Source organism: Talpa occidentalis, unplaced genomic scaffold (assembly GCF_014898055.3).
Source record: "Talpa occidentalis isolate TD23 unplaced genomic scaffold, MPIMG_talOcc4v2.1 talOcc4.7, whole genome shotgun sequence".
Classification (NCBI taxonomy): domain Eukaryota; kingdom Metazoa; phylum Chordata; class Mammalia; order Eulipotyphla; family Talpidae; genus Talpa; species Talpa occidentalis.
In genome coordinates this window covers 74,567,829-74,585,272 of record NW_023605083.1, presented here as the reverse complement: position 1 = coordinate 74,585,272, position 17,444 = coordinate 74,567,829, and the positions used below count along the sequence as shown (strand labels likewise).

At 35.8% G+C, this 17,444-nt stretch overlaps 1 protein-coding gene across 8 annotated transcripts in view; it reads right to left on the bottom strand.

The window, feature by feature from the left end:
- The window catches only part of AOPEP (aminopeptidase O (putative)), a 405,018-nt gene that overhangs the window by 360,326 nt on the left and 27,248 nt on the right, over positions 1-17,444 (bottom strand). For all 8 annotated transcript variants that reach the window (XM_054689497.1, XM_054689495.1, XM_054689499.1 and 5 more), the window contains exon 2: positions 7,974-8,888. In XM_054689497.1, the coding sequence (XP_054545472.1) occupies positions 7,974-8,764 (791 nt within the window). In that variant the 5' untranslated portion in view covers positions 8,765-8,888. The remainder of the gene's footprint in view (positions 1-7,973; positions 8,889-17,444) is intronic.

Sequence of the window (17,444 nt, the reverse complement as noted above, 5' to 3'; positions counted from 1 at the left end):
AAAAGACCCTTCCAAAAAATGACCAGAAATAATGAATTTAGTAAAATGGTGGGATACAAAATCAATACACTAAAATCTGTTTCATTCTTATATGCAAACAATAAATTATAAGAAAGAAATTAAGAAAACAATCCCATTTATAACTGCAGCAAAACAGATGAAGTAACTGGAAGTAAACTTAACAAAAGAAGTGATGGATCTATACACTGAAAACTATGACACTGTCAAAAGAAGTAAGACACAAAGAAATGAAAAGGTAACCATGTCCATTGGTTGTAGGAATAAACATTGGTAAAATGGCCATATTAATGAAAAAAATTTACAGAGTCAATGTACTACCTGTCAAAATTCCAGTGGCATTTTTCAAGACAATTATAAAATTTGTATAGAACCACAAATGGCCACAAAACACCAAATCAATGCAGAGTGTGAAAAAGAAAAATGAGGTATCATACTCTCTGATTTCAAACTATACTACACAGCAATAGTAACCAAAACAGAATGGTACTGGAATAAAATCAGATACAGACCAGTTTAAGAGAACAGAAAGCCAGAAATAAACCTACACAAATGTGGTCAGTTAATCTTTGACAAAGGTGCCATAAATATACAATGGAGAAAAGAAAGCCTCTATAACACATATGCTGAGAAATCTGGACATCCACAAGCAAAACAAAAAACAAACAAAAAGAAACCATATATATATATATATATATATATATATATATATATATATATATACACATACACATATATATGTTATAGTTATATATAAATACATATATAACTCCATATACAAAAGTTAATTCAAAATGGAGTAAAGACTTGGCTGTAAGATCTGAAACCATGAAAATACATATAAGCAAACATAGCAGATATAATCCTAAGATGTCAACCAGGGAAATATATTTAGGGATACAATTCTAGTGGCAAAGGAAACTAAAATAAAACAAACAAATGAGACTATATCAAATAAAAACACTTTTATACCATAAAAGAAATGACTACAAAAACAAAAAAGGCAACCTCTGGACTGGGAGAAGATACTTGCACATCACACGTCCAACAGGGGTTAATTTCCAAGCTACATAAAGAACTAAAATAACTCAGTAACCAAAAAATCCAAATGACACAATCAAAAATAATTAGAAAAGACCTAAATGGACTCCTGCCTAAAGAAAACATACACATTGTCTGCAGGTACATGAAAACAAAAAAAAAGCTCCACATCATTTATTATAAGGGAAATTTATATCAAAACCACAATGAGGTTTTCACCTTACCTCTGTGAGAGTGGCCTATATCAAACAATTGGAAACAATAAGTGCTGGCAAGGATGTGAAGAAAAAGGAGCACTCATCCATTGCAGTTGGGACTGTCAATGGAAAATAGAATGGAGATTCCACAAAAATATAAAAATGGAAACACTATAATCTAGCAATACTACTTCTAAGTATTTACTCAAAGAACTTGTAAACACTAATATGAAAATTTTTATGTACTCCTATATTCATGATAGTATTATTCACACTAATCAAGTCATGGAACCATGCTAAATGCCCCTGACAGGAAACTGAATAAAGAAATTACAGACTATATACTTACTGGAATACTACTCAGCTATTTAAGAAGATGAAATAGTGCCTTTTGGGACAAAATGGATGGATCTTGAGATGATTGTTCTAAGTGAAATAAGAAAGTGAAAGACAGTTATTGGATGGCTCCATTCATTTGCAGAATATATTCTGCTGTTTATAAACAGCTAGAGAAAACAAGCTGGCATTACCAAAATACCAGAGGGGATATAAGAGGGTAGGAGAAGAAATGTGATCAGATTGGTGGAGGATGAGTAAAGCATATATAAACATGGAAGTATGAAGTTGTACTCCTCAAAATATATAGTTATGTAAATGAAAAGGAAATTTAAAAAATAAAACATTAATTATGGAATATTTTATGGAAAAATTTCCTAAAAAAATAAATTAAGCTAAACGGGTTCATAGATGTCTTCAACTACTAATTCATTTCCACATGGATCACTCTTTTCTACTTGCTTATCTGTCAACTCCCATTTCAATAGTGAGAAACCTGGCTCCCACTATCCACCATCCATTTACATAATTGCTCAATTTTAGCATGCATATAACAGCACCAGAATTGTTAACCTATACCCTCATAGGAAACAACTTTATCAATTACAGAAAATTAATTATGTATATAGTTCTTTACCTTTAGTCTTACAGATTATTCATTTCCAAAGTTAGATTACCACTTTTTCCCCGATTCCTCTTCAGCGAGGTTGTTTCATGCACTTTTCATATAGCTAGACTATTTTATCATATTTTGCATTCTATGATGGCACCTTCCAAATGATTATTTATTTATATATTATTAAACAAAATAAATTAAATTATACTCTTGAAAGGGAGTATGGTGAGGGTGGGGAGGGGAAAAGCCAAGGATGTAATGCAAAGGAAAAGGTAACAATTTATAGAGATATTGTTATATTTCTGTCTAATATATGCTTGAAAATAGAATTCCATTGAAAGCTAATGTAATTTATTTATTTTTCAGTATACCTTTGCATACATTAAAGGATGTGGTAAAGATCAAGAATAGTTTTCTTTCACAATTGAGACATGGAGGTTCCTAAGCACATCTGGTAACTTTAATTTTTCTGCTTATAAAATAGGAATCAAAAGTTTCTCCTCCAGGACTAAGAATACTGGGTAGGTATGCTGACAGTATTTTGCAATTCAAGGATAAAATGTAACAATTATTTTAGTTTTAATAAATGTAGAGCCTATGCCTTAGAGGAAATAAGCTTTTTATTTTTTAAGATTTATTTATTTATGCATACAAGAACAGGGGTACAGGCCACTTGTGTGGGAGGGTGAGAGGATTCACCAGAGACAGAATGGGGAACAGAACAGGCAGACTGACCAAGATACACTGTTGAGAGGAGCAGCGGTCGAGACAACAGAGTTCTGCCACGCCATGTGGGTATCTCGCTGGCCAGCTGGGATCGAACCAGCGCTGTTGAGGCTGAGGACAGTTTCACAGTGCTGTGCTCAACCACCTGCACTACCAGGGGAGGCCCGGAAATAAACTTTATCCAATTATATTTTTCACACAAATGTGAAATTTTATATTTTCACACTGTTATATTCATAAAGCCTCTGTAAACCTGGTGATTACTATTCGCTCTTACCACTAAGGAGTTATTTCCATCTATCAAACTGGGATCTTTAGGCACTTAAAAGTCATTAAAAATTCAAACAGGGCCTCCCAGGTGGCGAAAGGGGTTAAGTACTGCCTATGAAGCAATCCACAGCCTCTACAGCACGAGTTCAATCCCTGGCTGGCCAGGGAGCAACCCACATGGCGAGGCAGACCTCTCCTGTCTCTCTGGCTGCTCCCCTCAGCAGTGTATTTCAATCAATCTGCCTGTTCTGTTCGCCACTGTCTCTGGTGGATCCACTCACCCCCCATATCTCTGTCCTGTGCCCCAGCTCTTGTATGCATAAATAAATAAATCTTTAAAAAAAAATTCAAACAACTACCAGTGTATACCTAGATTTACTGTGGGAGAGTTTAGAGAGATCTATAGGTCATTCATGTAAGATTATTTTAACTGTACTAAAATTTCCCACAAAAAAAAGATAAAATATCTTTTGAAGAAATATAAAAGCCATATGATAATATCAACAGATGCTCAGAAAGCTTTCAATAAAGTGCAACACCCATTCATGATAAAAGCCCTTGAAATTCTTGGGATACAAGGAACGTACCTCAACATCATAAAGGCCATCTATGACAAGCCAACAGCCAGTTTCATTCTCAATGATGAAAAGCTAAAAGCATTTCCACTAAGATCTGGAACAAGACAAGGATGTCCACTCTCACCACTGCTTTTCAATATAATACTGGAAGTCCTAGCCAGAGCAATAAGACAAGAGAAAGACATCCAAGGAATCCAAATAGGAAAAGAAGAAGTCAAACTATCACTATTTGCAGATGATATGATAATATACATAGAGAACCCCAAAAACTCCACAGAAAAACTAATTCAACTCATCAATCAGTTCAGTAAAGTGGCAGGATACAAAATCAACATGCCTTCCTATACACAAACAATAAATCTGAAGAAGAAACCAAAAAAAAAATCCCTTTTAATATTGAACCAAAAAAAAAATCAAATACTTGGGAATAAATCTAAGAAAAGGGGTAAAGGACCTATACAAAGAAAACTATAAAACACTGTTAAAAGAAATAGAAGAAGACACAAAGAAATGGAAAGACATCCCCTGCTCATGGATTGGAAGAATAAACATTATTAAAATGGCCATCCTACCAAAAGCAATATACAGATTCAATGCTATTCCAATCAAAATTTCAATGACATTCTTCAAAGAAATAGAACAATTATTGATGAAATTCATATAAAATCACCAAAAACCCCGAATAGCCAAAGCTCTCCTGAGAAAAAAAGAAGGGAATGGAGGCATCACACTCCCAGATTTCAAACTGTACTACAAAGCCATAATCATCAAAACTGCATGGTATTGGAACAAGAACAGACACACAGACCAATGGAATAGAATAGAAAATCCAGAAATAAACCCACAGATTTATGGTCAACTAATCTTCGACAAAGGAGCAAAGACTATGCATTGGAGCAAAGAAAGTTTGTTCAATAAATGGTGCTGGGAAAACTGGATCGCTACATGCAAAAGAATGAAGCTTGACCACTACCTCAGACCATACACAAAAATCAACTCAAAATGGATTAAAGAACTAGACATAAGACCTGAAACCATAAAATACATAGAAGGAAATATAGGCGAAACACTACGTGATATGCACATCAAAGACATCTTTACAGACACATCACCCAAAGCAGTGATAGTGAAGGCAAAGATAAACAGCTGGGACTACATCAAATTAAAGAGCTTCTGCACAGCAAAAGAGACAATAACAAAAAAAAGAGAAACCCCACCTACTGGCAGAACATTTTTGCACACAACACTAATGATAAAGGACTGATCACAAAAATCTGCAGAGTTGATGAGACTCAACAAAAACAAAGAAAATAATCCAGTCAAAAAATGGGCAGAAGAGCTAAAAAGAAACTTCTCTGAAGAGGAAATGCAAATGGCCAACAGACATATGAAAAAATGTTCAACATCACTTGTAGTCAGGGAAATGCAAATCAAAACTACCATGAGATACCATCTTACACCAGTGAGAATGGCACATATTAAAAAAACTAGCAACAACAAATGTTGGGGAGGGTGTGGAGAGAAAGGAACTCTCCTGCACTGTTGGTGGGAGTGCAAACTGGTCCAACCACTGTGGAGAGCTGTGTGGAGATTTCTGGACCTACTAAACATAGAGCTTCCATATGATCCAGCAATTCCACTCCTAGGTATTTACCCAAAGGACACAGAAACATCAGTTCCAAAAAGCACCTGCACCCCTATGTTTATAGCAGCACTGTTTACAATAGCTAAGCTTTGGAAACAACTCAAATGCCCAAAAATAGATGACTGGATCAAGAAGATGTGGTACATATACACCATGGAATATTACTCAGCATTCAAAAAAGATAAACACATGTAATTTGCAGCAACCTGGATGGCGCTGAAAGGGATCATGCTCAGCGAAATAAGCCAGAAAGAAAAAGAAAAATACCGATGGTCTCACTCATAGCAGGAATCTAGAAAAGTTAAATAAGGGACCAGGAAAATGAATAACTATAAGAAAGTGAAAATCAAAATCAACAAAAAACTATGAACCAGAGACACTCTATGGGGGGTGGGGGGCGGGGAGGGGAGGGATTGGGGTCAAAATAAGGGGGCTGCAACTGTATGGGGAATATAAAAATAAAATTTATTTAAAAAATTAAAAAAATAAAATTGTATATGAAATGGCAAAAAAAAAACATCTTTTGAGAATTAAAAAAAATAAAATTTATTATTCTCTTAAGACTGCATTATATGCCATTTATTTACTAGCATATAATCACAAACTTCCAAGGGTATAGTTTAATGTGCTTATTTTGGCAGCACATATACCAAGGGTACAGTTTATTTATTTTTTTGCTTTTTTTTTCTCTGTGGTCACCTTTTTATTTTTTTGTATTAATTTTTTACATCATTGTTCATTTTTAAACAATATTTTCATCAATATTTTTACACCCCCTCAGGTGTAGTCCCCATAGAGTTTCCTTCACCAATGCAAAGGGTACAGTTTAAATTCCGCTGTGATCATGCATTTTATTGAATGGTCAGAAAGGAGATATCAAGAGTAAATTCACCAAGTCAACCTTTGCAGAAACAAGATGTGCCTAAGTGTCTCTTTAGTTTCTTTAAGGAAACAAGCAATTACACATAACTCATTCCTACTCATACTTGACATGTAATGTAATTCACAAATCTCTTTCTTCATAGCGAGCACAGAAAACAGTCAAGTGTGAAGGCTATTAATGCATCTAGTTTCTTTTACCCCATCATTAATTAAAAAGTGAAATATCTGGGGGAGGAGGAGAAAAATAAAAAAAAAAGTAAATGAAATATCTGGGAGTATAAAAACTACAATGTTCTAGTTAAATAGTCAGAGATAGTATGTTAGATCTTATTGAAAACCTCATCCTTACTAATTGCAAAAATTTTCAGATAAAATAAGAACACCTGCTCTTTCACAGTCTCCCAAAAATGTCCCATACATCAATCTTTAAAAAAAAGTCACAATGCTTTTGACTGATGTAAGTTTGCACTAAGTCTGCAATTTCCTAAGGGCTGCACAGAACCTAGCAGAAATAAGACAGGAAGTGAACTCATTCTGAGCAGTGCAGGAGACTGGAGCAGGAGTGAAGATTAGAGGAGAGGAATGGCATAATTAGAGCTCAAAGTCAAAGTGGTACTTTAAAAAAAATTCGAAAAGGCTTTTGGGGGGTGGGTTAGGGCAGAGTGTAAGTAATGTACTGAGACCACTGCCTCCATTAAGGGACTACAATATTATAAATGAAGGCTCTCAAAACAAGCTCACAGAGATGTACGTTCTTCCAACTATGCTCTGTAATAATGACTGTATTGATTTACAGTACATTAACACAAACAAATAGGTAAAATAATAAGGAATCAATAAAATTTGATTTAAAAATCCTCAATTCTAAAACCCCAAACAACTGTTGGAGAAAGGGCAAGAACAAATGACTGCCGAACTACATGCCCTGGAAATCCATGTCTCCTCAATTCCTTCTCCCCACACTTAAAATCACGAGTCTCCCTAATATCAAACACTGAGAATCACAACCAAAGATGCAAGTGTGCAATCTCAGCAAGACTGATCATCATACTCACCAGAAACTAATCTTTCTAGTGTTCAATGTGTGTGTGTGCGCACTGAATGGAGGAAGGTAGGGGGTCCACGTTAAATAACAGCTAACAAAGTCCAAGGAAGCAACTCTGCCAGGAGACAGGTAGAGTAAGAATTTTACAAAGCAGAGCTGGCTATATTTGGAAGCACTTTGCCAGGCTTTACACCAAGCCAACTTGGCAGGTAGTCTACTCCCTTCAGGGAAATAACAATATGAAGCAACTTTGAGAAAGTCTTCACTCAGAGATACATATGGCTCCTATCTACAGCACTGGAAGTCACCAGCAGATATCTCAGCAGAGAGCTAGGCTCTGAATTTAATCATTAGGCTTACCTTTCCATCTCCTAACACAGAAATATAGGAGCTTATTAAAATAATCTTTTCATCCTGATTTAAGGGTAGTAATCCTGTTAAGGGTTCAGCATTCCTGAGAATTTATCTGCCTCACTATGGGTCCATATGGATAATGCCACCAAATAAAAAGGAGAATCTTTGTAGAGTTGGTTCCTTGTCTAAGAGAGTCCCACAAAGGCTCATCTCCCAGTGTGTAAAATTAATGAGCAGGGGGATGCAGAGTGCCCAGATAACCTACCTGCCACTCTGGTCTGAGGTCCATGTAACTGATCGCCCCTGGGGTTTAGTTCTGTACCATATCCTTATGGCATGAGGAAAGTCAGTAGCTGTCTGAGCTCCTGTCTTCCTGATCTGTAAACTCCAAGTGTCAGTGTCAAACAGGAGTTCCCCACAGCCAGAAGCCTGACTACAGCGAGCGTAATAGTCTAACTGCTCCCTCCAATGATCTGCAGGCAGAGTCACAAGTTCATGTACAATCTGATTCCTAAGCTTCTCAGAAACAGCCGTGAGCTTGGAAAATCTTGTAAATTTTTCAATACCTGGCACAGCAGCAACATCCACCTCCTCAACCTTTAACACAGATAAATCACAGCAGTCCAACACTAGCAAAAAATCCTCACTTCCATGATTCCCTGTGTCACAGCAGTACTTTGAGCCAGAAATCCCAGAAGCCTGTTCCTGGTTGTCATGGTTACCATCATTATCAGAAGTATCTCTTTCACCTTTGCCACAGATGGTAAAATCATTATATCCCATTTTAGATGAGAAAGTCCTAGTATTTGTCACAGGAATATGGCAGGGTTCAGTCATCCTAAATTTGCAGGCTTCATTTGACTGGCAGATTTCCTCAGTGGAACTACTTGGTTTGTTGAATATGTTTTCAGACTCAAAGAAAAGCACTATGGTGCCCTCGATGATTTGGCTTTCTAAATCCACATCGAAATCCAGCACATAATGCTTCACAAGTATGTGGCTGGTATTGGCCATGAGAGGTAGGTCATCTTGGGAAGAGTTCAGCTTTATGTCCATGGTGTAGCTTGCTTTTTAAGAGCTCAGATGAGGTGTTGTATCTGCTTTAATTTCCAGAATCATTAATGGCTACTGACCAAAACACACCTGATGTCACATATTATGGTTCCACAACTTCAGTCCTCTGGCAAAGAAAAACACAATTAGACAAAATTCCAGATAATATCCTAAATGTTCCTGCACCCACTTCTCTTGCAAGTTGACTACCTCCTTAAATACTCCCCCAAGGTGGTAGAAGTTCATGGTTACAAGGCAGACTAATCTTTTTGACTACGTCAAAGAAAGCTCCATTATGGGTTTCTAAAAATATTTCAATTACCAGTGGAATGAAATGGGCCTCCAAAAAGTCAAAAGAATTGTTCTCAAACTAGACCAGCCCTTGTTTTGGGAAAGAGCAATTGTTATGCAAAAGTGTAAGTGAGCATCACTGTGCCTCTTGTCTTAAAAGATATTAAATGCATCAATTCTAATTTTGTGCATCAAAAAAGATAAGTGACTGTTTTTCTACAGTGATTCTCAGTAACAAATGTGAATGAAGGCTAAATGGCCTCATACATTTTATTCTTTGAGAGTAATAATTTAATACATACAATGTAACTCCAGGGATTAATGTACTTTTCACATTAGGACAGCTCTCATATCAGCACTTCCAGTAAATTACAGGAAAATGAGCCAATTTACCAGGAGTGCATTCTAAGTATTCCTTTGAGATTTTTCACAGAGATTTTTCAAATCTATAGTTAAATACTCAAGGTATATCATTACATCTTAATAGCTGAAAATCCATTAACATTCTGGATAATAGCTTTCTTGTGGCAAACAAAAAGGTCTTCTCATTTGAAAAAAAAAAGTATGCAAATACCTATAAAAGGAAGGAGAGAAATTAAGTGTAGAAACAGATGTTATAATAAAATGCACAAGTTCTTCATAAAAGTTCAAAGTCAAAATGTATTCTTATTTTATAATAACAATCCAGCTAAAAGAAAAATTATTAAAAATCATTTCAGACCCTGTTCTGTACCTAATTTCTTTCAGCATATGCAATTGCACTATTATTATTATTATCATCATCATCATCATGATCATTATCATCATCACCTTACCAAAAATGAAAAAGAAATGTCAGGGGAAAAAAAAATTGTATTTCTAACAAACATTACTTTTGTTTGACTTTACAAGTAAAATTGAGCACTCCTATTTTACTGTATTTAACTCCTCCTCACTCCCTTTCTGATTTTATCTGCCTACTAGACTCATTCCCCTTTCTTTTAGACTCACACTTATAATCAAACCTAAGGAATTTTCATTTTCTATTTCTCCTTAGTCTAGTTCCTTATAAAAATCTCACCTCACCCCCCCACAAAAAAAAATTGGCCTGGTTTTCTGACCTAGTATATTCTAGATTCATGCTGCTGTTTCCAATCTTTTTTTTTTTTAAATAATAAATTTTATTTTTATATTCCCCCATACAATTGCAAACGCCCCATTCTGACCCCAATCCCTCCCCTCCCCGCCCCCCACCACCCAAAAAGTGTCTCTGGTTCATAGTTTTTTGTTGATTTTGATTTTCACTTTCTTATAGTTATTCATTTTCCTGGTCCCTTATTTAAGTTTTCTAGATTCCTGCTATGAGTGAGACCATCCGGTATTTTTCTGTTTCTTTTTGGCTTATTTCACTGAGCATGATCCCTTCCCTCGCCATCCATGTTGCTGCAAATTGAATGTGTTTATCTTTTTTGAATGCTGAGTAATATTCCATGGTGTATATGTACCACATCTTCTTGATCCAGTCATCTATTTTTGGGCATTTGGGCTGTTTCCAAAGCTTAGCTATTGTAAATAGTGCTGCTATAAACATAGGGGTGCAGGTGTTCTTTGGAATTGATGTTTCTGTGTCCTTTGGGTAAATACCTAGGAGTGGAATTGCTGGATCATATGGAAGCTCTATGTTTAGTAGGTCCAGAAATCTCCACACAGCTCTCCACAGTGGTTGGACCAGTTTGCACTCCCACCAACAGTGCAGAAGAGTTCCTTTTTCTCCACAACCTCGCCAACATTTGTTGTTGCTAGTTTTTTTAATATGTGCCATTCTCACTGGTGTGAGATGGTATCTCATGGTAGTTTTGATTTGCATTTCCCTGATTACAAGTGATGTTGAACATTTTTTCATATGTCTGTTGGCCATTTGCATTTCCTCTTCAGAGAAGTTTCTTTTTAGCTCTTCTGCCCATTTTTTGACTGGATTATTTTCTTTGTTGTTGCTGAGTCTCATCAGCTCTTTGCAGATTTTTGTGATCAGTCCTTTATCATTAGTGTTGAGTGCAAAAATGTTCTCCCAGTTGGTGGGGTTTCTCTTTGTTTTTGTTATTGTCTCTTTTGCTGTGCAGAAGCTCTTTAATTTGATGTAGTCCCAGCTGTTTATCTTTGCCTTCACTATCACTGCTTTGGGTGATGTGTCTGTAAAGATGTCTTTGATTTGCAAATCCCGTAGTGTTTCGCCTATATTTCCTTCTATGTATTTTATGGTTTCAGGTCTTATGTCTAGTTCTTTAATCCATTTTGAGTTGATTTTTGTGTATGGTCTGAGGTAGTGGTCAAGCTTCATTCTTTCGCATGTAGCGATCCAGTTTTCCCAGCACCATTTATTGAACAAACTTTCTTTGCTCCAATGCATAGTCTTTGCTCCTTTGTCAAAGATTAGTTGACCATAAATCTGTGGGTTTATTTCTGGATTTTCTATTCGATTCCATTGGTCTGTATGTCTGTTCTTGTTCCAATACCATGCAGTTTTGATGATTATGGCTTTGTAGTACAGTTTGAAATCTGGGAATGTGATGCCTCCATTCCCTTCTTTTTTCTCAGGAGAGCTTTGGCTATTCGGGGTTTTTGGTGATTTTATATGAATTTCATCAATAATTGTTCTATTTCTTTGAAGAATGTCATTGAAATTTTGATTGGAATAGCATTGAATCTGTATATTGCTTTTGGTAGGATGGCCATTTTAATAATGTTTATTCTTCCAATCCATGAGCAGGGGATGTCTTTCCATTTCTTTGTGTCTTCTTCTATTTCTTTTAACAGTGTTTTATAGTTTTCTTTGTATAGGTCCTTTACCTCTTTTGTTAGATTTATTCCCAAATATATGATTTTTTTTTGTTTCAATAATAAAAGGGATGGTTTTTTTTATTTCTTCTTCTTCAGATTTATTGTTTGTGTATAGGAAGGCTACTGACTTTTGCGTGTTGATTTTGTATCCTGCCACTTTACTGAATTGATTGATGAGTTGAATTAGTTTTTCTGTGGAGTTTTTGGGGTTCTCTATGTATATTATCATATCATCTGCAAATAGTGATAGTTTGACTTCTTCTTTTCCTATTTGGATTCCTTGGATGTCTTTCTCTTGTCTTATTGCTCTGGCTAGGACTTCCAGTATTATATTGAAAAGCAGTGGTGAGAGTGGACATCCTTGTCTTGCTCCAGATCTTAATGGAATTGCTTTCAGCTTTTCACCATTGAGAATGATACTGGCTGTTGGCTTGTCATAGATGGCCTTTATGATGTTGAGGTATGTTCCTTGTATCCCAAGAATTTCAAGGGCTTTTATCATGAATGCATGTTGCACTTTGTCGAAAGCTTTCTCAGCATCTATTGATATTATCATATGGTTTTTATATTTCTTTTTGTTGATGTGTTGGATAACGTTGATTGATTTTCGGATGTTAAACCATCCTTGTGTCCCTGGAATGAATCCAACTTGGTCGTGGTGAATTATCTTATGGATACATTGTTGGATTCTGATAGCTAAAATTTTATTGAGGATTTTTGCATCAGTGTTCATTAGGGAGATTGGCCTGTAGTTTTCCTTTTTTGTGTTGTCCTTGTTCGGTTTTGGTATTAGTGTAATGTTGGCTTCATAGAACGTGTTTGGTATTGTCCCTTCCTTCTCAATTTTTTGGAAGAGTTTGTGAAGGATAGGCACTAATTCGTCTCTGAATGTTTGGTAGAATTCATTTGTAAATCCATCAGGTCTTAGGCTTTTGTTTTTGGGGAGGTTTTTGATTACCATTTCAATTTCGCTGCTTGTAATTGGTCTGTTTAGGTGTTCTATTTCTTCTTTACTTGTTTCCATATAACTGTTCATAGTAGTTACTGATTATTCTTTTGATTTCTGCTGTGTCCATTGTGATTTCTCCTCTTTCATTTATGATCCTGTTTATTTGTGCTTTCTCCCTTTTTTCCTTTGTGAGCCTGGCTAGGGGTTTGTCTATTTTATTTATTTTTTCAAAGAACCAGCTCTTGGTTTCATTGATCTTTTGGATTGTTTTTTTAGTATCAATTTCATTTATTTCTGCTTTGGTTTTGTTTCCAATCTTAAAGACAGCACTCCCTTTGCATCCTTGACTTCTATCTGAAAGGCCTGCTCACCATCCTGCTTCCCAAAGGTGACTAGGACTATTCCACCATGACTTTTGCATTAAGCCAAGTTCCATAATTAGAGTACAAGAGCACTACTTTCCAAATCCACCTGCAAATTCTATTTTCTCCACACCCAGTTCCAGTACAAATGCAAATGCATCCTGAAATCATTCCTTTTCCCTTCCCTTTCCCCCCATCAAACTGTATGTGACAATATATACTTTGACTTTAAATGTAATAGGAATTAAGAGAAATCAGGAATGCAAAGAAGAATGAGATTACTTTATGGATGAGCTAGTACTCCCTTTGGTCCTAGAAATGTCAATGAGCAAAGGGAATAAGTCTGGGTATTTTCTTTTCTGTGTGTGAGCAATTGAGCTTGTCACGTAATAATAACCTTCAATAAAATCATTGGCTTTATCTATGTAATAAGACGCAACGGATGTTAAAACTTCATCCTGCCGATGTCTGGGGCTACTAACATGCAGTGCTTCACTGACTGTGCTATTTAAAATGAAAAAAAAAAAAAAAAAAAAAGACCACTTGTTTCATTAAAAAAACCCTGACCATATACAGACAAGAGGAAAATCTAAATCAACTGGAATAGGGTAAATTTAGTGACTCTCTAAACTATCATATTTGAAAAGTAGTACAGCATTTGTAACTATATAGAAGTAACCATTCATTGCCCAACCTTGAAAGACACTTTCACTTACTTGTGAAAAGTCTACCTTAGACCCCTACCCTTCCAAATCTATTAATGTCACTTTGTCTTCCTAACAGACAATCCACTGGTCCTCTTCAGTGGATTCTTGAGTCCAATACTCATAGAGGTAATTTTAATTCTTTTCTTCTTTTAACTTTTCAATTCCATGCCTGCTGACTTATTCTCAGTATATTATTTGTCTTTCTACTTAACTGAAATGATTTTGAATCTCTGAAACTCTATCATACCTCAAACATTGAGTTCTTTCAACTATTGCCTTCTCTTGACTCAGAGAAAACAATAACTCTTCTGAGCCAAAGCTAATTCCTTTACCCTGGAATGCAGGGTTTGAGGTCTAAAAGAGTCAAAGAAATAGCACTCATCCATCCAAATTCTGAAAATAAGATGAGGATAAATCAGAGGGAGACTGAAACATCACCACTATTACTGATGGGGGCTAAACTGTAGAATAAGGCTTAGTGTAGGAGACAATCGTACCTGAAAAACAAATTCCAAAATTAGATATACTATCACAGGCAGTGCTGAATCAGGTAAAAGCTGCAGAAGAGAAAGTACCTTCCTCATGTAAGACTTAAGGCTTAAGGAAGAAAAGAGAACAGTTTTCTGTGTCAGGATCACTGTCCAAAAGCAAAAGGGAAAACTGAGATCAATAGAACACAGTAAGTTTCTTCCCAAAGTTACCAAGTCATTCTACCTCCCTTTGGGTAGAAGTAAAGGGACTGGGGATGTTACAATAATTAAGCTCTCTCCACTCAAACATCAAATGAGAAAGAAGCACCCCAACACCGCCTCTTCACACTAAATTGGAGTCTTGTTTAATTTGATATTTTCTCCTTGCCACATTTTTCCCATTCAATTTCCCATCCTGTTTCCAATGTTTCAAACAAATAGGATTGCCAGCTTTAAAAACAAACATATACATACACTACTACCTGTACCACAGCACTATGTTTTACACCCTAAACTAACACACTATTATATGTCAATTATCTCTCAGTAAAACTGGAAAAAAACAAAAACCAAAAAGTACATTTGCTTTTGTTGCCCATTCAAACTGGTCTGCTTTATTGAATTTTGGAGCTAAAAAATTCTTTAGGGATGACTTAATCTAACTTTAGTTTTACAAATGAAAACAATTTGGCCCAGAGAGGTAAAGCAACTTGTATAAGCTCACTCATTTCTAATGATTTTCCTTGGAATTCTCATCCTCCAGTTCTCACAGTCATTTCCTTCATATTGTCAAATTTTACCTCCTAAGACTCTCTTCCATATTTCCATTTTACTTTTCTTTATCTTCTTACAGTTATGTGTATTAGAATCACTTCTTATTGTAATAGCTTTAGGGGAAAAAGGAAAACTTTAAGGCCTGCCTCAGAAAAGTCAGATCACTGTCATCTTTGCATGGTTTCCAACCTAAGTAATGGGCAATGTGTATATCTATTACACTCATTGGTTACCACACTGATTTCCTACTTGCTTTGGATTTGTGGATGCCCTAAATCACCTTTCTCTGCAAGTACATAACTCTCACTGATGTCAATCAAGGTCACAGTCCCACATTCAGGGAAGAACTGAACTGACTGTGGTTGCAAATGAGTACATGTGGCCACCTTGAAAGATCTTTCTCAGCAAATAGTAACCATATTTCTAAGCAATCTGTTGACTTCAGCACTTTTTACTACTACTGTGCTCAAAGCCACCCCATCTCACCGAAACATTTTTCCATTCTCTCTCATAAGCTCATAAGCCATAACTTATAAAATTCACCCCTTTATCAAATTCAATGGATTCCAGTGGCTAACCACTGAGTCTCTAAAATAAGTGTACCATGCAATATATATATATATATTTTAAATACTTAAAATTATTATCTTAGCAACACCATTAAAAACTCCAAAATGATTAATGTACAACAATATTTTCCTTAAGATCAAACACGAAACAGAGCAATGGCAAGTCAAGAAACTGTCCTGACACTTTCAATCACCCAAACAGAATGCACATTTACAAATGCCTCTGTACAGCCAATCTGAATTCCCCCAAAGAAAATAATTCTCCTTTCAAGTTATTACCCTATTGCCCTTTATCTTTCTATAGTTTATGAAGTCCTCTGAACTCTTGACTCATCTGTGAGTTTATGACTACGTGAAATAGAATACCCAGTACATAGAAGGTTCTCAAATAAATATCTATGGAATTGACATTTAAGGGCATTTGTGATTTCAATGCCTAGTTATTTACAGAACAATAGAAATTTACCACTTAACAAATATCTTCCTTCAGATAGCTCTCATTTTTTTTTTAACAGGATATACCTGTTCCTCTTTATGTCTCATCTTGTAAGCATCTCAAAAAGGAATTTTGCATATATGTTTATTATATAACACAGAGCACACTGTGAGCAGTGTCAAAACACTTAATTTTCCACAATACTTGATTATAGAAAGACCACTTTCTGCTATTCTAAATATATTCACTGTTTGGAATACAGTGATTGCTCCTAATGACAGTTTGCTTTCTGAAGTATGTTTCTGGGCATAGTTCCTCAGACACTCAAATGCACGTAGTCACAGGAACACTGCTTAGCTTATTGCTGTGAAATTCAATAAAATAATTTCAGAATTTGAAGGAAGTAGAAATACATTATTTTGTGTTTAGAAATGTCACACATATTATTCTGTAACAGATCTTTCACTCAAAGATTTTGAGAAGTAGTCATATAAATACACAGAGATCTAGCTTGTTTCTTTTTTTTTTTTTTGATATTTCAAGTTGCATTTATTTTTTTCTTTTGATATTTTCCTTCATTTTTGACAACAAAAATTTGCATATATTTAAAGTGTACAGTATATCTGTGTACATTGCAGACTGATTAGTTCAATCAAGCAAATTAAAAGTCATCACTTTAAAAAAAGAACAGAAGTGCTCTTTTGAGAAAACATAGACAAGCTAGAAAAGAAACCCAGACTGTGATAAAATCTAGCTTATTTCTTTTAGCTGCTGTTTAGTGTCCCATATGAATATTTCACAATTTATCTACACATTTCCCTACTGATATTTCAGCTCTTTTAAAATTATCATTATTACAAACTATGTTGCAATAAACAACCTTGAACATATCTCCTAGAACATTTCTGCAAGATTTTCCTGGAAAAATACCTAGAAATTTCATTTGTCTGACTTGTCACACCTCTTTTACTTGTTTCTTCCTGAAATACATTTTCAGTCCTATTATTTTTAACTGTTCTAGATTGTTTCACCTTGGATGTTTTTATTAAAGCACCATCTGGCTACATTAAAAATATGTAATTATCGGGGCCTCCCCAGTGGCGCAGCGGTTGAGCACTAGGTTGTGAAGCTGCCCGCAGCCTCTGCAGCGCCGGTTCGATCCCCGGCTGCTCCCGGCCACCAGAGGAGGGTCCCACATGGCGCGCAGACCTCTCCTGCCGCCCGCTGCTCCCCTCAGCAGTGTACTTCGGTCCTTCTGCCTGCTCTGCTCCCCGCTCTGGCTCTGGTGAATTCTCTCACCCTCCTGCA